Source organism: Dermochelys coriacea, chromosome 6, assembly GCF_009764565.3.
Source record: "Dermochelys coriacea isolate rDerCor1 chromosome 6, rDerCor1.pri.v4, whole genome shotgun sequence".
In the NCBI taxonomy this organism is placed as follows: Eukaryota; Metazoa; Chordata; order Testudines; family Dermochelyidae; genus Dermochelys; species Dermochelys coriacea.
The window spans coordinates 86,561,558-86,582,336 of record NC_050073.1 but is presented as its reverse complement, the minus strand read 5'-3'; the positions used below and the strand labels follow the sequence as shown (position 1 = coordinate 86,582,336).

The following is a 20,779-nucleotide window of genomic DNA, read 5'->3' as shown; positions in this document are numbered from 1 at the left end:
AAAACCCAGTCTCCGATCTGACACCCTGGTCACTAATTGCTGATATGTTTTTCATTGAGGGCACAGCACCTTCCCAGCTCCTCTACTCCCATTGGCTTCAACATGGAATCTGATGTCCCCACCATTTCTGTGGCAACATGCATGACTGTAACCTTAGTGCAGGATACAGCAGCTACGAAGGAGGGAAATCCCCTATGATAAAAAGGATAGCAGTAAGAGCCAAGGGAAAGCAGGTGAATCATCTTTTATTCTCCTGTGAGAAAGTCCCTTTTAAGGCAATCTCCATTTGCATTGACAGATTAACCCTGCCAGTTTCCCTAGGAGAAGCCAGCATCTACCCAGAAACCTCTGGTCCCACAAGGTCTACCTTTTCCTCAGTGTCTTCATCCTAGAATGTGATCAGCATGGGAAAAAAAGAGAGAAAGAAATTATAAAAAAAGAAAAACCATGAAAGGCCCCCAACACAAGTCTCTGGATTTCAACTTGGAATGAATAGAAGCAACACCTAAAGGACACTATGCGCCTGATTCTCCCCTGCCACACACCTTCTGTAATCATTCACACCTGGAGAGAGTGAGTGTCAACTCTCACCACTCACACTAGTGACATTTTACATCTGCTTTGTGTGGGTGTCAGTGAAATAGTCCAAGACAGGAAAGAGTTTGGCCATGCATATTCAACTGCAAAGGAAGCAGGAGGCTGCCACAAACCAGATGCTTGTCCAGGGATTGCCTAAGGAAGAATCCAAGTTACAAACAAGGCCAACGGAGAGTAGATAAAGTCATTTCTCGCTAAAGAATGAAAGGTCCCAAACCACACATAGGTGCAGGGTAGAGTGGTGAAAAGGGGGTTCTACAGAATAAACACACCTGCAAGAGCACCATAGCCCAGAAAGGGCCCCAAGTCACACAAATGAGTTATATATGCAGGAGGCTATGCATCCTGGAGCCACTGCCTCCTGAGCATGACCAGAACCCCTACAGTAACTGTGGTTCTACATGATACATTACCCACACAGATTTCATTCTTGGTGCATATGCAACACTGACAGACCCTGGTCATCAGTGGGCGGGATCGAACCTGGGATTTCTGGAGCTAAATGCATGAGTCTCTATTGCATGAGCTAAAAGCCACACAGCCCTTAGCTAAGGCTGTAGCAGACTCATTAATCTCTAAGTGGTCTCAGTGCCACTAGAGGGGACAGAACATCACAACCAGGAGACGTGTGGATTACACACATGCACCCCCTGCACAGGAGATTGGATTATTTCAGCTAGCAGTGTCCACTGGGATCATGTCTGGTGCCCTAGGTGCGCTCGTGCACCCTCCACCCCGACACATACACTCCCGAGGGCATAAAAGGCTGAGTAGGCCCAACCATCCCTCAGTTTCTTTGCCAGTATAGAACCCAAGTGGCATAGACTCTATAGTAATGGGAAGAGGGAGCAGATCATAGACTAACATCACATCTAAGAACCACAGTTCCTGCAAAGTAAGTAACCTTTCTTTTTCAAGTGATTGTCCACATGGATTCCACTTCTGGCTGCTCCAAGGGAGGGGCCATTATATCACACACCCTGTCTCAGCATAGGAGAGGTCGGTACGAGGCATGCCTCTTAAACCTAGCGTACTGGTGACTACAAAGCAGATGCTTTGGATATCACCACTTTCAATTTCTCAAGGATAAGTGACCTAGTACCAGGCCCACAATCAGTCACTTAGTCTTTGCCGAAGTAGCGGGTGCCACAGAGCTAGTCAGTACTGAGGTGCATGATACTGAAGCTCTGAATGCAGACGCTACAGGTACTCAGTTATTCAGTGCCAGGGTGGGTACCAAGGGCAGCGCAGTCTGCCAATTTAGTGAGCACTGCACCTGCTGTCTTGGAGGTCAGTACCAGGACACCAGAAGGAGCCTTTCTAAGATTATGGCCCTTAAACCAATGAGCCCAAGACAAGAGAGTCTAGTGACTCAGGTGCCAGGGATGGTGTCATAAATATAAAGGGAAGGGTAACCACCTTTCTGTATACAGTGCTATAAAATCCCTCCTGGCCAGAGGCAAAACCCTTTCACCTGTAAAGGGTTAAGAAACTAAGATAACCTCACTGGCACCTGACCCAAAAGGACCAATGAGGGTCAAGATACTTTCAAATCTGGAAGGGGGGGGAACAAAGGGTATGTCTGTCTGTGTGATGCTTTTGCCGGGAACAGATCAGGAATGCAGCCTTACAACTCCTGTTAAGTTAGTAAGTAATCTAGCTAGAAATGCGTTAGATTTCCTTTTGTTTAATGGCTGGTAAAAGAAGCTGTACTGGAAGGAATGTATATTCCTATTTTTGTGTCTTTTTGTAAACTTAAGGTTTTGCCTAGAGCGTTCTCTATGTTTTGAATCTGATTACCCTGTAAGGTATTTACCATCCTGATTTTACAGAGGTGATTCTTTTACCTTTTCTTTAAATTAAAATTCTTCTTTTAAGAAACTGATTGATTTTTCATCATTCTTAAGATCCAAGGGTTTGGGTATGTGTTCACCTGTACAAATTGGTGAGGATTCTCATCAAGCCTTTCCCAGGAAAGAGGGTGTAGGGCTTGGGGGGATATTTTGGGGGCAGGGGGGAAAGACATCTCCAAGTGGTCTCTTTCCCTGTTCTTTGTTTAAAACGCTTGGTGGTGGCAGCATACGGTTCAAGGACAAGGCAAAGTTTCGTACCTTGGGGAAGTTTTAACCTAAGCTGGTAAGAATAAGTTTAGGGGGTCTTTCATGCAGGTCCCCATATCTGTACCTTAGAGTTCAGAGTGGGGAAGGAATCTTGACAGATGGTGACCTGTACCTTGGCTCATCTCTGGAGCAGTGCTCCTTTCTGCCGATCAGAAGTCGTTAACACTGACGTAGAAGTGGACAAATGAGGCTCTGAGCAGATGTTACGCAGGAGCTTGTGGTGGAATCTCAGCCCACCAGGGCACTAAGAAAGAGGCACCAGCAGATGGATGAGGCCTGGCTGAAGCCTTCTCCTCAGTACGTGAGGAGGCTTGCATCAAATTCTCAAGGAAGAACAGCTTCAGGTTCGTTTCCCTCCCACAGAGTGCACCTGGAGTAAGAGTGACAAATGGAACATCGCTCTTGGATGGACCCTTCTCCAGGGCAGTACTGTAATAACTGGGCCTACAAATCTACCCTCATTGTGAGCTCAAGGAGTGAAAGTTCATAAAATGTCATAACAACATAACAAATGTGAATGGGAAAAAAGTACAAAAGTGAGACAAGACAGACTGAATTAATCCAAACCAAAAGGCCTACTAATATAATTCAAGGACAGCGTTAAGATCTCACCTGGTAAACAAGAAAAGTGTTGTCCTGGAAATCAGTGGACCCAAATTAGCATGTCAGAAATTAAGCCTAATTGGTGAACAAAATAATGAAAGGATGGACTATTCACCCATCGTTCCCCTTTCAGGGTCCTTAAAATAGAAGACTTGGTGGGGAAAATCAGAAGCTGTCTGACAACACTGGCTGGGCGTGGGATGGGTAGACCAGAAGAAATGAACTTCACCATCATGGCTGCCACTTGCATTGTGTCCTGGGACCCCAGATTCACTATGACCCACTGGGCCTTCATCGTCCTGATCCTGAAAAATGTCCTGACCAGACCTAGCCAGAGAAAGGGACCCAGATGACAATCCCAACCGCCACCTGGATGTGAGACAGTCACTTTCCCACAGGTGTCCTTTTTCTTCCCCATCTTATTTCTTCTCTTTCCTATCCTTCTCTTTTTGCCTTCTATCTCAGAGGAGTCTGGCTTTAGCCAGCCAAGACTGAATATTCTGCATCACTGCTGTGAGCATGTGGCCAAAAAGAGGCAGCTAAATTCAATGCCCTAAGCAGCTTAAAGCTGGTACAAGTTTGCCAGGTCTCAGAGTGGCCAATAAGATTGTGTGCTATGCCTGTGTTTTTCCAGCTGTGAGGTTGCAAGTGAAAGTCAATACCACAGACAGAAGTTGCATTTTCTATCATTGCTGTTCTTTTCTCTCCCCTATTGAGTGGGTTTGTCTTCTAGGAAACAGGACTGGACTTTAACACCAAGAGCAATAACAACAGCTCCAGCTCATCTCAACTAACTTCTCTTTTTCCCCAAAAAAGAATAGTTATTGCTATCTTTAATACCATCTAAAAGTCTGTCAAAGGGGCTGGCAGGGGGTTTCCTTCCACAAACTGTCTCCAGCTAAATGGAAAGGGAACAAGAGATATTGTTAAAATAAAATCTTTATTTAAGACTTCACATTTCAAAGGCTTTAACTGGTTTTTCTTCTTTTCTGCATCTTTAATAAAGAGTTTTAAAGATATTTAATGGTGTATTTCCCATGGTTCTAAGCAGGCTGAGGTCTTGGTATAACAAACTTTGTGTAAAACTGTTTAATGCTGGACAGTGACAGGATCATGTTAACACCTTTAACTCTTTGGGCCCATACAGTCCATCAAAAATTAATACAAACAACAGAGTAGGTACTGGGAATGTCCTTCATTAATAGGTATCCAAGTGCCACATGAAGGATGGGTCTTAAAGCCTAATGACTTTAAGCTTCTGCCATGATGCTAGTACCCTGGGTAGGGGAGGGGGACTCAAGTCTAACAAATTTAAGGAAAAAAATTATATATAGTTTTTACTAACTAAAAACTAATTTAATTAAGTCACTACCTCTTGTTTTAACTAACACCAGCACCATGCACAGAGAAAGGGCAGACACTGCAGGGATTCCATCCCACTGCCATGGATGGTGAGAAGGACTGAAGAATGATGATTGAGCCCCCTCAGACCTTTATGCCCTGGGATGGAACACGATGGCACCTAGGACACAGGCCCAACAGACACTGATGGCCAAAAATCTGATCTTGTAAGCATGGTGTGCACGAGCAACAAAAGTAGAATCCATGTGGGAAAAAAAAAAATCACTCGAAGAAAGCAGCTACATTCATCACACTGCTTTTTGTGAGGCATTCCTGTGCAGATCCTCAGATTCCCCCATACCAGCATGTTCCATATCACCATGCACATCTCTCCCATGGGAAATCATCAAAGACCATGTCTGCTCTCCCCCGACCCAGTACAGTTACACATGTTGGAGATGCTATGACTGCACTCAGTCAGACATTCAACAGCACAGTAATGGGAAATACAGAATGGCACTGTGGGCCCCAGCAATAAGAACAAGACTTAGCCAGGGGTAGACCTTAACTGATGAAGCAGGACCTTGCAAGACATGCAGAATCCTCTGCAATGGGCAATGTCAGATTTAAGTGGCACCTTATGCTGCAGGCATGTTATCCTGTCTATGGTACCCACCTCTCCAGTAGACGTGGCAGAGGAATTCTTCCTGATGAGACGATTCTCCTCTGGAAAGGAATCCTGACGGGCTCGTCGGCCCATCTTTGCCATCTGGGGAGGGGGGAGGAGGTAGAGAGCTCGGTTACTGACAGTAGCAACTTCAGGGCAGCACGTACATGGTGACGGAGAGAGAGAAACAGAATCCAAATAACTTCCCTAACGCAACATTGGCACTGCACTGTAAGACTCACAAACAGGCCAAAAACAATACCAGCACCAGGCCCAGCATTTGTTCACTGCTCACACAGCCGCCTCTGAGGCGTCTTCCAAGTGGCCCCCTTTACATGGCAGGCGCTCCCCGAACTGATCTACAAGGCCAGTAAACTCTCCTCCAAGTCCCTCCTCCAGACCCACCTCGCCAGCAAGGGGCATTTAAAAAAACCCAGCCAATGGGCAACAGCACTGGGGGCAGCTGGGGAGAGCCAACGCTTAGCTTCATTTCTGTAAGGACGAGATAAAGGAGCTGTAGATGAGCGCTGTACAGCGGAGGCGTGAATTCCTCCCCCTCGCCCTTAGGGTGCCGTGGGCGGCCTTTGACTGTACGTCGAGACAGGGCCTGGGTCTCCTCACGTGCTTAGTGGCGCCCCGGGTGGGGTCCCAGAGGGCGGGCGTGGGGAGAACAGCAGCGCCCCGGGGCGAGGGGCACAGCCCCGGCGGGGCAGAGCCCCCGGCAGCGGGAGGGGATGGAGGAGGCTCGGCGGGGCCCGGCAGCGGGAAGCAGCCCCGCCCGCCGGGGAAGCGGGAGAGATCCCCAGCGCCCTGCTGGGCCGGGGGCGGGGGCGGGGCGGGCTGCCCCCCGCCCGGGGACGGCCCCTCTTACCCCGACTCCCGCCCTGCGCGGCTCCTCGCCCAGCCCCAGCTCGGCCTCCATCCCGCAACTGGGCCTGGCTGGAGCTGGGCCGGGCCCGCCTCCAGCGTCCTTAACAACCAAGCCCCGCCCACCCGTAAAGGGGCCGCCGCGGCGACCCAGGGAGAAGACGGGGCCAATGGGGTGAAGCCTCCGCCCTCCAGCTGCTCAAAGGCCTCCCGCGCGGGGGAGGCCTGACACCCCGGGGAGGGGCTCTCCGGGGCCGCCAGCCTCCCTCGGTACCCCACTGCCCCCCCCCCTCGCCCGCCCCGCGTTCTCCGAGGCTCTGTTGCCCCCCACCCTTCTTCCTGTAACCCCATCTCCTGTTGGGGGATCCCAGGGCCCCTCTCGCTCCTGCTTAACCCCTCCTAACTGCTCCTCACCGCATAGAATCCGCGGCACCCATCCCACCCCCGTGACACACAAGCCCTTTCTTCTGGGGGACTCCTTGTCCCCTCTCCCAAAGCTGGACCCATTGCTCCCAAGGGCCTGTCATTACCCAGCTCCCAAGAGTTCCTCTCCTCCAATTCTCAAGGGTCTGGTTACCCCCTCCCCTGATTCCCAAGGGCCCATTCCTGCTGGGCCCCAAAGCCTCGGTCTCCTCAACCCTTACGAGTCCCGCTCCCACCCAGAATTGTCCACCGCCTGCATTTAACTGCAAGCTCTTTGGTCACCTTCAGATACTTTGCATTAGTAACCATCTGAACATTTGACTGTAGGAATTACTCTTCTGGATCCCACCTGTGCTCCACCCAGTCCAATATCCCATCTCTGGTAGTGGCTAGTACCAGATGCTTCAGACAGAGGAGTAAGAAAACCCTGCAGTAGGCAGAGGTGCAGTCTACCCCCCACATAGGTCTCACCCTCAAGTCTAATAGTTAGAGCAGAGGTTCTCAAACTGTGATCCGTGGACCACCAGTGGTCTGTGAGCTCCGTTTAGGTGATCCGCAGATAGTTCCTTCTAAGGTGCGTGCCTGGGTGGACGCACATGAGAGAATGAAGGGCCACTCACCTAATTAGTGTGGCCGCACAGGCATGGCTCCACTAATTAGATGGTTGGCCTGGACCCTGGAGAAGACGCACATGTAAGGTGAGGTGGTGGCCTTGGGTGCAATAGGGGGTAGGTGGGAGGGGGCAATGGGGTAAGAAGAGGGGGTGGGGGGAATTTGGGATGTGCAGGACTGTGGCAGCCAGAGAAAAAGATGACTTTCCCCAGCTCCAGGACTGCAGCTGCTGGGGAGAGACTGCCCTCCTTCCCAGGCTCAGCTTTGTGGCTGCTGTGGTGGGGGAGAGACCCCCCTCCTTCCCAGCCCCATTTTGGGGGCTGCTGTGGTGTGGGAGAGAGGGAGAGACCCCCCTTCTTCCCAGCCACAGCTTGGGGGCTGCCACAGCAGGGGTGAGAGGGCACATCCATCACATTACAAAGGTAAGACTACTGATATTAAAATATGAGTTGTGTGCTTTTATTTGTAAAACAAAAAAAGTTAATTATTATTAAGCTTTTTTTATATAGCGCTTTTATCCAAAGCGCTTTACAATAGTTAGCTAACGGTACAAACAACATTTCTAAAGATCATTATGTAGTCCACCAAGACCCTCAGGAATTTTCAAGTGGTCCGTGAAAAAAAAAGTTTGAGAACCACTGAGTCAGAGATTCACTTAAGCCTTGAAGCACAAGGTTTAACATTCATTCCCAAATTTTGTCATTATTTATAACTCTAAATATGCTTGCTATCCATACAAAATCCAGTCCCTTTTGAATCTTGTTAAGTTCTTGAGACAATGCATGCCAGTTTAACTACACATTGTTTAACAGATTATTTATTTTTGTCGGTTTTGAATTTCTCACCATTTAGTTTCATTGCCGGTCCCCTTTTTCTTGTGTTATGAGACAGAGAGAACAGAAGCTCCTGATCAAATATGCACGCCACTGAGACTTAATCAGCAGAGCATAGAAAGAACCCAGGCTGACAAGTGACCAATATCCAGACCAGACTCTCAAGACACCACACCACTAGAAGAACCAAGTGCAAGACAGTATCCTGTCCTCACAAGACTCGAACTTCCTCCAACATCAAATCGCCTGCAAGGTATTCACAAGACTTTGTACAATACGAAAGCATGAAAGAACAGCCATCTCAAACCCAGAGGAAAATACCTTAGTAGCTAAGCAAATTAAGAGTTGGTCTACTGAAAAAGAAAGTGTTGGTGTTAAGTCATATACATGAGGATACAGACTTTCTGTGGGTATAACGGAAAGTTAATTGTGGAAGCAGATATGGTATTCATGTTTAATTTTGCTATCTTAAATATATGTAACTAAAGGGATGTTATAAGTAGCTTCCCAGTAGGGGGCATTATAGTATTCTTGTGTATAGCGCTATGTCCAGGAACTGAGAGAACTTTACTTTCAAGAAGTGCTTGATGAGAGAGGCCAGTATATGTGGAAGAAGTAATAAAGTCTGCATGTTGCACTGTCTCGGTTCTTTCTCTCTTTATGCTCACACATCAAACAGTTTCCATGGATATCTATGGGCCTGTGTGAAGAGGGTTATCATCCTACAACCTCCATGTGTCCTCATAATGGCCAAACAGTCAACAATTGTCATTTCAGGTAGTGAGAGAGAAAGGGCGCTCAAATGGATCTCAATTACTTTAAGCACTGTACTGTTCTCTCCCCTTCACCTCTACCTTCACAAATTACACATAGGCAGGCTGGGGGGAAAAATTCTGATTCGTTGTCCATATGTAGCTAAAACTTCACTGTTTCTTCATAAAAACATGGTTGTCCCCTATTTGGGGCTGTGGTATCTTTCTGAATTAAATGACAATGAACAATTGTTGCTGGTGTTATTGTTTAAAGGCATTATTATATATTTTACTTTTTAGTTGGGGTCATTGTGCCAGGTTTCTCTGAACCATTCTTTTCTTTTTAGTGTGTCTGACTCTCACTTTCTCTTATTTGTTTAGTTTCAGCTTCACTTTAATAAAAATTCAAATGTCATTGCCCCACCCATCTGATACAGTTAGTCAGAACTATGTAATATTTTATTTCAAGTACAAGTAAAAATTCTCATACATAAAATAACATTAATGGTAATATCCATCTGGTTTGAGAATCAGATCTGATTATACAGAACAGCACTAGTCTAGTCCTCCACTACTGCTGCAGCTGAAAACTCCCTATGATTGGGCCTGTAACTATATTTTGTTCCTGGTCCTCCTTCAGGCCTGATGGGTCTGGAAATTAACTACAGTCAAACATTCATACCTGCTTCTTGTCCCAGATCATACTTTACTGCATATAGATGTGTGCACTTGCTTTAATTAAGTTAATTGTGGAAAACCCACATTCTACCATTGCAGTGGTATAGAACAATGAGAATAATATTTCCATCAAAAGCAATATATCCAGAAAGGCAGAGGGCCACATGCTTGAAAGGTCAGAGACTTCAAATGCAACAGTGAAATATAATGTACCCACCGTGTTGCCTGCTTTGATCTCCTTAAGCATATCCTTGACTTGTACTACATCAACCCCTGACTTGGATTCTGAAGTCAGGGCTGCCAAGTGCTAAGTATGTCTGGTGAAACTCACACTTAGTAGCCCTGGCACACTTCCTCACAGCTGGATTCTGACACAGCTGAGCTGTGACTTGCCAGCAGTTGCTCCTCCAGCCATCAGGGACCACTCTGGTGTTTGCTGAACCAGGTGTCCTCCATGCTTCTTCACTGGTTGGATTGCAGCCTAAAAGGAGCGACCAGGACTAGAAGAGATGGCAATGGAGACACAAAGCGCTGGGCGCAGCCTTCCCCATCTGCCCTAGGCATGTCCCACCCTCCAGAGGATCCAGCGCCAACCCACACAGCACCCACTTCAGGCAACCCAGCTACCTCAGACTCCCCATTCAGTGGCCTCCTCTCCTTTCTTGGAGATGGGATGTTGGATGGGTTCTGGAATATGCCTGGGGCAGCTGGGTGGAAGGGTGGTGGGGTACCTGTGGTGGATGCTTGGGGCAGCTGGATTCCTCTATAGATTATGGGGAGGATGGACATCCAGCTGCTTCTTCTGTCACTGGTTCCCGCTGCCTTCCTCTGATCCCTGGCTGGCAGGATTGAGGAGCTAGGGTAGTAGAGGAAGAGGAGGTAGTGGCTGGTACTGGCTTCTGCAGTGTATTTCACAGTGGAAAGGTTAGAAGAGGGATACAGAGGAGAGAAAAATCACAATTTTCTTCCAGGGAGGCATCCCTGCACTGCAGCCCCCTAACAAGAACTCGCTCCTGCGACAAATGTCACCAAAGGAGTGGCTCCAAACCTGGCAGCTAAGCCTCTTGTGAAAAAAGTGATATTTTCTGCTTCCATGCTTTTCATCTGAGAAGCAAAATAGTGATGTACATGTAAGGAATCACAGATTCATAGACTATAAGGTCAGAAAGGGAGCACTGTCATCATCTAGTCTGACCTCCTGTTTTATACATGCCATACAACTTCCCTGCATTAATGCCTGTTTCAGCATTTAGAAAATCTTAAGTCTTAATTTAAAGATTGCTACTAATAGAGAAACTGTCATAACTAAAGCTGGCAACATTTTTTTTATCAAACTGACTTTTGTCAAAAGATGCATTTTGAGGGGCTCAAAACTAATCTTTGAATTTGGGTCCAATTTGACAAATGGTTTTGGTTGAAAAAAAATTCCAGAGTCAAAAAACTCTTTTGTTTTGACTTGTTGATTTGAAACAATGTTTTGATTTCAAATACAGCTAATAAAAAACCCCACAACACACCTACACATAAAAAAGGGCGAGGCATCCAAAATGGTCAAAACAAATTGAAAAACAAAAGAAAAATTTGTTTCAAGTTGACTAAAAACATTTCAGTTGATTTTTTAAATGAAATTTTTAGAATGTTTCTATTTTATGCAAAATTTTAAAAAATTGTTTCCATGCAAATTGAACTAAAATGTGTTTCGGGATTTTTTGGTTCGGCTCCCAAACCGAAAAATGCATTTTTCAGCTCTAACCCTAATTATTGGTAAGATGTTGGAATAGTTAATTACCCTCACTGTTAAAAATCCGTACCTAATTTCACATCTGAATTAGCCTGATTTCAATTCATTTATTGTATGCCATGTTAATTTTGTATTATTCTTGTTTCTACACCAAATTCTCAAGCAGTACTAAGTCAAATGCCTTACAGAAGTCTAAGAATTACATCAACACTATTACCTTTATCAACCAAACTTGTAATCTCATCAAAAAAAGATATCAGTTTATTTTGATAAGAACTATTTTCCATAAACCCATGATGATTGGCATTAACGATATTATCTTCCTTTAATTCTTTATCAATCAAGTCTTGTATCAGCCATTTGATTATTTTATCTGGGATTGATGGTAGGCTGACAGGTCTACAATTAACTGGGTCATCCCTTTTACCCTTTTTAAATACTGGTACAACATTGACTTTCTTGCTGTCCTCTAGAACTTCCCCAGTGTACAAAGACTTATTGAAAACCAACATTAACAGACCAGAGAGCTCCTTAGCCAGCTGTTAAAACTCTCAGGTGCAAGTTATCAAGATCTACTGATTTAAAAATGTCTAACTTCCGTAGATGCTGTTTAACATCCTCCTTAACAACTGTTGAAAAGATAAGTATATCGTCATCACTGCATGATATGATAAAGTTAGTGGATGATACTAAGCTGGGAAGGCTTCCAAGCACTTTGGAGGACAGGATTAGAATTCAAAATGATCTTGACAAACTGGAGAAATGGTCTGAAATAAATATGATGACATTCAATAAGGACAAGTGCAAAGTAGTACACTTAGGGAGGAATAATCAATTGCACACATACAAAATGGGAAATGACTGCCTAGGAAGGAGTACTACAGAAAAGCACCTAGGGTTATAGTAGATCACAAACTAAATATGAGTCAACAATGTCATACAGTTGCAAATAAGCGAACATTATTCTGGGATGTATTAGCAGGAGTGTTGTAAGCAAGACATGAGAAGTAATAATTCCACTCTGCTCAGCACTGATAAGGTCTCAACTTGAGTACTGTGTTCCGTTCTGGGCACCACACTTCAGGAAAGATGTGGATAAATTGGAGAAAGTCCAGAGGAGAGCAACAAAAATGATTAAAGGTCTAGAAAACATGACCTATGAGCAGGGGTGAAAGTAAGGCAGTATGGGTCTGTACCAGCAGCGCCGCTGATGGGGGGTCACAAAAGGGGCAGTGATGACCCAGCAGGGCTGCCAATGGGGGGTGCAAAAGGGATAGCAATGACCCAGCAGGGCTGCTGCCCCAGGGCCATGATTTAAAAGGTAAGTATGTCGTAAAGTATACCCTTTAAATCGCTGCGGGAGCCCCGGGCGGCGTGGGTCAGGCAGCGCAGATGGACTGGCTGGGGGATGCTGACCCCAGCCCTGACCCTTCCGCCCAAGGCCCCACCCCTTCTGGGGGGGCCAGAGCTGGCCCTGTACCGATAAGAGCTCAATTTTATTTTCACCCCTGCCTATGAGAAAAGATTGAAAAAATTGGGTTTGTTTAGTCTGGAGAAGAGAAGTCTGAGGGGAGACATGATAACAGTCTTCAAGTACATAAAAGGTTGTTATAAAGAGGAAGGTGATAAATTCCTTAACCACTGAGACTAGGACAAGAAGTAATGGGCTTAAATTCCAGCAAGGAAGATGTAGGTTGGACATTAGGAAAAACTTCCTAACGGTATGGGCAGTTAAGAACTGAAATAAACTATCTAGGGGGGCTGTGGAATCTCTGTCAGTGGAGTTTTTAAAAACAGGTTAGGAAAACACCTGTCAGGGTTGGTCTAGATCAGGGATCTCAAACATTTTCCTGCGGCCCGCCATAGATGCCAACTCCACTGGCAGCCAAGCTCCCATCCTCTCCCCTGAGCACGCCGCGTCCCGCTCCTCCACCTACCTCCCAGAGCTTCCCGCCGTCAAATAGCTGTTTGGCAGCACTTAGGACTTTCCAGGAGGGAGGAGCGGGGACATGGTGCACTCAGGGGAGGAGGCGGAAAAGAGGCAGGGCTGGGGCAGGGATTTCGGGAAGGGGTTGGAATAGGGGCAGGGAGCGGGCGGAGTTGGGGCGGGGACTTTGGGGAAGAGGTTGGAACAGGGGTGGGGAAGAGGTGGGGCCTCATGGACTAGACGAGCAGTCTGAAGTATGAAGTTCAGCATGTATGATTCTTTGCTGTGAGTAGTTGGGAAGAACGTTTGTTAAAAGTGGCAATGTATTTTGTATGAATAGTTACTTTAAAAAGTTCCTGCCATTACAGCTATGTTGATAGACTGTTAGCGTAGATCATTATCAGTGTTATTGACCACATAAGGAATAGTTACAGGTGTTTATATTTTATTAAAACCCCTCTTCGCATTACAGTTTTTAAAAAGTTAATACATTGACTTTTAATAGCATACTTCATTTTTTTCATTTTTGACTATACTTTTGTATCATTGTATGAAAAGGTTTCAGTGATGCAACCCTTGGGCCAATGTACTAGTCCTCATGTGGCCCTCGTGGTGATTTGAGTTTGAGATCCCTGGTCTAGATAATTTAGTCCTGCCTCAGTGCAGGGGACTGGACTAGATGACCTATTGAGGTCCCTTCCAGTCCTACATTTCTATGATATGAATATGATCACATCATCTGGCTATTTTGCAAATACAGAACAGAAATATTTATTTAATTTTATTTAATATTTATTTAATATTTCTGCCTTTTCTGTATTATTATTAACAATTCTACCATTTCCATCTAGTAATGGACCAATGCCATTGTTAGGATTCCTTTTGTTCCTAATATACTTTTAAAAACTCCTTATTGTCCTTGTGCTAGCCATTGTTTTCACCTTGTGTTCTTTTGCTTCCTTATCAATTGTCTACAATTTCTAGCTTCTAATTTATATTGATCATTATCAAATTCCCTTTTCTTCTATTTGTTTATATATTATATATATATTCTTTTGCTTCCATCCTAAATCAGGCTGGTATTTTAATCAGTGTAGCCTTCTTTCTTGACTGTGGGATTGTGGCTTTTGGAGCATGCAGTAAAATATTCTTAAACAATTCTTAATTATCATTCACATTTTTCTGTTTAAAATCTTTTCCCCATTGATCTGACTATTTTTTTCAGCTTTGTGAAACTGGCCCTTTTAAAGCACCAAGGAGGTTGGGGATCAGGCCTCCAGCCTCCTGCCAGGGTCTTACTCACAGTCCTGGTCCTTCTCCTGTAGCTTGCTCTGCCTCAGTTGCTACCACCTATCTCCCTTCTTGCAGCCATCTCTCCTTCACTCTCCCCCTCCTTCACACAAACCCCACCACACATATCCCGCTTCGGCTGGGCACCTCAGGGTCATTCTGCATGGATGGGGCTCCTCTATCCTATGAAAAGAAGTCCGCTATCTTGTGGTCATGGCTGGCTTGATATAGTGCCTCAGACTTGTATGACTGTAGTGAGAGGTATCAGCGCACAGTCCACAGGTTATGGTCTTTCATGGTGTTCAGACACGGGAGGGGCACATGATCAATCACGAGATGGAATGGTTGTCTGCTAAGTAATAGCGGAATCCTTCAATGGCCCATTTTACTGCCAAGGCTTCCTTTGCTTTACTGAGAACAGCACTTCCTGGGGAAACAATTTCCGGCTGAGGTAAAGGATTGGGAGTTCTTCTCCCTCCTCCTCTTGGGACAACATGGCCCCCGGTCAACATCAACGGCATTTGTTGCAGGACTAAAGGTTTTGAAAAATCAGGGTGGGCTCCTGAATCAGCTGATCTTTCAGTTTCTTGAAGGCCATGGCACAGTCCTGAGACCAGACCTTCTTGGGGCCTGCATCTTTCACCAGGTTTGTGAGGGGCCCCTATAAAGGTTAAATCCAGAATGAACTGCCTATAATAATCTGCCAATCCCAGGAAGCCTCTTCATGGTGGGTTTGGGGCATTCCTCTTGAGCTTGGACCTTTCTCACCAATAGGCGCAGATGCCCCCTCCCCACAGCATACCCCAAGTAGGTCACCTCTCAGTTAGCTAGGTGGCACTTGGTGGAATTAGCTGTAAGTCCCGCACTTCTGAGGGCCTGCAAGACATCTGCTCCATATTTTAAATTCTCATTCCAGGACTTGCTATAGACAATGATATAATTGATGTACATAGCTGCATACAGGTTGTGAGGCCGAAGCACCTTATCCATCAGCCTTAGGAAGGTGACTGCCATGCCATGTATGACAAACAGCATCATCTTAAATTGGTACAAGTGAAATGGCGTGTAGAAGGCAGTCTCTCCTCAGAACTCCAGGGTCAGGGGATCTGCCAGTAATCCCTGGTTTGGTCAAGGGTGGCAATATACATGGTGTTCCCTAATCTCTCTAACAATTTGTCAACCCTCAGCATTGGGTAGGTGTCGAATCTGAACAATGCTTTTACCTTCTGGAAGTCTATACAAAATCTGGTTGACTCGTCCTGTCAAGGTTCCTTCCCCACTCTGAACTCTAAGGTACTGATGTGGGGACCTGCATGAAAGACCCCCAAAGCTTATTCTTACCATCTTAGGTTAAAAACTTCCCCAAGGTACAAACTTTGCCTTGTCCTTGAACAGTATACTGCCACCAACAAGTGTTTTAAACGAAGAACAGGGAAAGAGACCACTTGGAGACGTCTTCCCCCAAAATATCCCCCCAAGCCCTACATCCCCTTTCCTGGGGAAGGCTTGATAAGAATCCTCACCAATTGGTACAGGTGAACACAGACCCAAACCCTTGGATCTTAAGAACGATGAAAAATCAATCAGGTTCTTAAAAGAAGAATTTTAATTAAAGAAAAGGTAAAAGAATCACCTCTGTAAAATCAGGATGGTAAATACCTTACAGGGTAATCAGATTCAAAACATAGAGAACCCTCTAGGCAAAATCTTAAGTTTACAAAAAGACACAAAAACAGGAATATACATTCCCTCCAGCACAGCTTATTTTACAAGCCATTAAATAAAAGAAAATCTAACACATTTTCTAGCTAGATTACTTACTAACTTAACAGGAGTTGTAAGGCTGCATTCCTGATCTGCTCCCGGCAAAAGCATCACACAGACAGACAAACCCTTTGTTCCCCCCTCCCTCCAGATTTGAAAGAATCTTGTCCCCTCATTGGCCATTTGGGTCAGGTGCCAGCGGGGTTATCTTAGTTTCTTAACCCTTTACAGGTGAAAGGATTTTGCCTCTGGCCAGGAGGGATTTTATAGCACTGTATACAGAAAGGTGGTTACCCTTCCCTTTTTATTTATGACACATCCTTAGTGCTTTGACACTTGCTATGTAACCCTAACCATAACCCAGACCCCATCAATGCCTGAGGGACTTTATGGATGGCGCACAGGAGTGGCTGAAGTAATTGGTCCCAGTGGTAAGGTTCCAAGGCTATGAACTTCTGCAGCATACTTTCTAAGATCTTGTTAAATCTCACTGCTAGCCTGCCAGATTGGAGGTGGTACACCAACATTCTTAAGGCTTTTATCTTCAGCAAGCTACACAGTTCTCTCATAAATTGGGACATAAAGCTGGTGTCCTGATCTGTGATTATTTCCTGAGGGATCCCCATCCAGACAAACACTTTCATGAGCTGTGAGGCAAGGGCCATTGCCTTTGTGGAGCAGAATTGCCTTGGAGTACTGCATGGAATAGTTTAATATGACTAGTATGTGCTGAGATAGAGTTGCACTCTTTTCCAAGTGGCCCACCTGATCCATGCTGATTCTCTCAAATGAGGTCCCTACCACAGGAAGGAGTATCAGCAGGACCTGAGATACCTTACCTTGACTTGCCCACTGGCATCGTGGGCAGGAGGTGCCATACTTTTGTACCTCTTGGTGGATGCCTGGCCAATAATAATGAAGTGTCAGTTTGTCAAGTGTTTTCTCTTGACCAAGGTGTCCCCCACAGGGCACAGCACATGCTCTCTATATTTTCTTTCCTTCTAGCTGGAAATGTGGCCATTCAGGAATCGAGGTTCCACCATCTCACCATTGATCTGGGTGAGCTGTTCATAGGCTCATCCCAATGTTGTTTCTCTGTTCTTCCACATTGTCTGAAAATAGGTTGGTCACTGCTGGCTCACTTAATTTCTCCTGTTGTTTGTGCTCCCTGGGGAAAGTCCATCCTCCCCATTAGAGGCATTATCCACAGAGGCTGATGTTCCTTCTTCCAGACCTGTCTGCTTGCTTTTGCCTGCTAAAGCTTGCGGCTCCATCATCTCTGGTGACACTGTTGGTCCCTTGCAGAAGCTCCCCATTCTTGGACGTCATCAAGTCTCTAAAAAACCTCCAATCTTGTCCAGTTATCACTGGATACGCGATGTTCATGGCTACTCCCACATGGATCTCCTCATCATGGTTCCACACCCTCAGCTGTACCTTCTTCATGAGGTAAGGGCACACAGCCACATGGATGCGTTTCAAAGATATGGTGCCCATGGGAACCGTTTCAGGTGCTGACAGACTTGCCTTCACCAGAGTGTGGCAGCACCCTGAGTATATCAATCCTTGCACCTCTATGCCATTGACTCAAATGAGCACTAATAGTTTCATTGGCCCCCTCTTATTGGCTCTGGATTCAGCCACTCCTATTTGGCTGTAGAGGCAGCCGATGTACAGGCAGTCACGGTGGAACTGTCCCGGCTCCCGCATGCAAAGCAAGTCCTTGTTGCTGAGGGGTCCCGTCTGGTTTCCTGCAGCTTCCGAAAGGGGCTGCCCCACAGATCTTCAGCACTTCTTAAGCTCTGGTCCTGGTGGAGGCATCTCCCCACCTGCCACTCTGGATCTGCTCCTCTATCCTTGCTGGGTCCAGGTAGCCCTGTCCTTTGGCATCCCCGCACACTTTTTCATTCCCCCTTCCATCACCTTTGTTGATTGAGAGACAAGCCTGAGGGGTCTCTGCCATGGGCCTTGTGGGGAATTGGTAATTCTCAGCCAAGGTTAGAGCCTCAGAGAGGGTTTTGGGACAGTGGCACATCACCCACTCCCATCCTCCATCCAGGAGATTGTGTGTGAACTTTTTTAGGCTAATTCTTTCAACTGCTTGGGCTCCCATATTTTTGTCAGGCTTGAGCCACCATCAACAATGTTCTTACAGGCACTAAGGCACCACCTGTGGTTGTGCCATAGGTATGAACCTTTCTTGTTGAAATCACTGGCTGTATGTCTCAGCGGCATACATAGGATGGCTGCCTTATATCGAGGATAATCTTGTTCAGCCATCGCATTGAGACCCCTGTACTCTGGCTGGGCTGCTCCTGCCAAGTAGGATGCTAGCAGAGTAGCCTTTGCAGCCAGCAAGCCACTGTGACAACCCTTTCAAAAGTTACCAGGATGCCTCTGAGTTGTCCTCCAGCCCCATTATTTTAGCTTCAGTGGAGGACTTAGGGTGGACCCCAGGCTGAAGCCACCCACTGCCATACTCTCCAGCGTACTTTGGGGGTGAAACAGCATGGCCATCTGCTGCACCAGTTGTTGCTGCTGATCTCTTTGCTCGGCTGCTAATTCCTTGATAAGTTGTTGCTGCTGTTACGAGGCTTTCTGTTGTTACTGGGCAGCTAGCTGTGGAGCAATTGTGTCTGCTGCTCCTGTTGTTGTTGATCCACAACCCATTTAAACAGCTTGTCCAATCCATCTTTAGCTCAGTTTCCTTCTTTTCTAGGTGGTCCACATTCTCCACCACTTAGTATCTAGCTTCACTTGGGGGTCAGCCTAGTGGTCAGGCCACAGCCAAACTGTCTCTGTGTCTTGGAACAACTCTTTTGGGAGGTCCAGTTGCCAAGTCACAGTTTGCTACCCGGAGTCCTCTGAGTTCTCTCAAGCAGCTGGGGGAGGAGAGAAGGGCAGGGGGAACTGGGCCCTCCCTCTCCACCAGGTCCCAGCCTAGGGCCCAAGAAGAGAGAGGTGAGGGGTGGCTCAGTCCCTTCTAGCTGCCACTCTAAATCAGCCTCCCCTAGGCCGCTTCCCAATCCTACCTTACCTGTTTTCCCTTCAATATGCGGCACGGCCCCAGCCTTCTGCTTGCACAGTCTCAGTAATTCAGAGCCTCAGCTGGGGCAGGAGACTTCCCAGCTCTCTCTCAGAGTCTAGTTGTTCCCCCTAGTCAGGGAGAGATGGTGGTGGGTGATGGTCAGGCTCCCAGCCAAGTCTTACAGGGTTGGTTCTTCCCCTGCAGATCATTCTGCCTCAGCCTGTCTATCTTCTTGCGGGCAGTCTGTCCTCTTTCCGCCACCCCCCTTGACTGCCAGAGCTCTCTTTTAAACCGGTTCTCCCTAGGGAGCCTCTCCAGGAGCTGCTGAGGGGCAGGGCCTTCCGAGCCTACTACGGCTCCACCGCTCCTTTAACCTGCGTGTGGGGTCTGTAAACTGCATCACAACATATTACTCTGGCTTGTCTGGGAAATTAAAATATCACCTTTCCAACAAAGAAGATTGCCTTTGAACTACCTTCCTGTCAGTGGCAGATTTAAAGTTAGTGGGGCCCTGTGCTCAGCTTCATTTTTTGGGGGACCCAGCCAAGAAAAAGAACATTCTCTCTTATCTTTCCCCAGTTTTCATTCTTTTTTTCTTCATCCTCCTCCTATATTATAAGTAATGAGAAGTAAATGAAAATAAAGTGAGGCACCTTGATTGGGGCAGGAGGTTGGGGTGCAGGAGAGGCTGCGAGTGGTTGGGCTCTGGGAGGGAGTTTGGGTGCTGGGTGTGGGCTCTGGGCTGTGGCAGGGGGTTAGGGTGCAGGAGGAGGTGCAGGGGTCAGGCTTTGGGAGGGAGTTTGGGTGCTGGGTTTGGGCTCTGGGCTGGGGCAGGGGGTTTGGGTGTGGGAAGGGGCAAGGGGGCTGCACTTACCTCAGGCGGCATGGCTCTCAAAGCAACAGGCACGCACACCCCTCTGGCAGCGGCTGCTAGGTAGGGGAGGGCCAGGGGGTCTCCGCACACCGCTGCCTGCAGGCACCACCCCTGTAGCTCCCATTGCCTGCAGTTCCTGGCCAATGGGAGCTGCAGAGTTGGCGCTCAGCGCAGGGGACACAGGAACATGCTGGCTGCTTCTGGGAGTGGTGCGGCGTGGAGGGAGGAAGGGAGAGAGGCAGAGCAGGCAGGGAGCCACCTTAGCCCGGTTTCTGGCACGTCTCTTTGTGCCCCTTGCGGGGAGGGAGGCAGCGGGTCTCTGTGCGCTGCCCAGGGCAGGGGCAGTGCATGGATCCACCGCCCCGCTCCTCCGCTGGGGCGTGCAGATGGCTGCTTCCAGGTGCGGCATGAGGCCATCAGCCACTGCATGCAAGTAGCCTGCTTGCCTGAGCCCTGCTGCACTGCCAGCCGGGACTCAGAGGCAGGTTGTCAGATGAGATTTATCCTGCATTTCGGGGGCCCTCTGTCACTGGGGGCCCTGTGCCATTGCACGGTTTGTTTCATGGTAAATCCACACCTGCTTCCTGTAGCTGAAAAGCCCTGATGCAATCTCCCCTCTCTCCGGTGACAGCAGTAACACACAAGAGTTTCAGGCATGCACA

General features: G+C 47.1%; 1 protein-coding gene across 4 annotated transcripts in view; it reads right to left on the bottom strand.

Moving 5' to 3' along the window:
- IFT43 (intraflagellar transport 43) overlaps window positions 1–20,779 on the bottom strand; it is a 70,192-nt gene that overhangs the window by 47,062 nt on the left and 2,351 nt on the right. The window contains exons 1-3 of one of the 4 annotated variants that reach the window (XM_043516217.1): window positions 6,200–6,334; window positions 5,338–5,430; window positions 368–388 (exon numbers count right to left, since the gene is read on the bottom strand). In XM_043516217.1, coding sequence (XP_043372152.1) covers window positions 368–388; window positions 5,338–5,430; window positions 6,200–6,250 — 165 coding nt within the window. In that variant the 5' untranslated portion in view covers window positions 6,251–6,334. Of the gene's footprint in view, window positions 1–367; window positions 389–5,337; window positions 5,431–6,199; window positions 6,335–20,779 lie in introns of those variants that run through there. The other 3 variants (XM_043516218.1, XM_038407365.2, XM_043516219.1) reach the window with 3 other exon arrangements.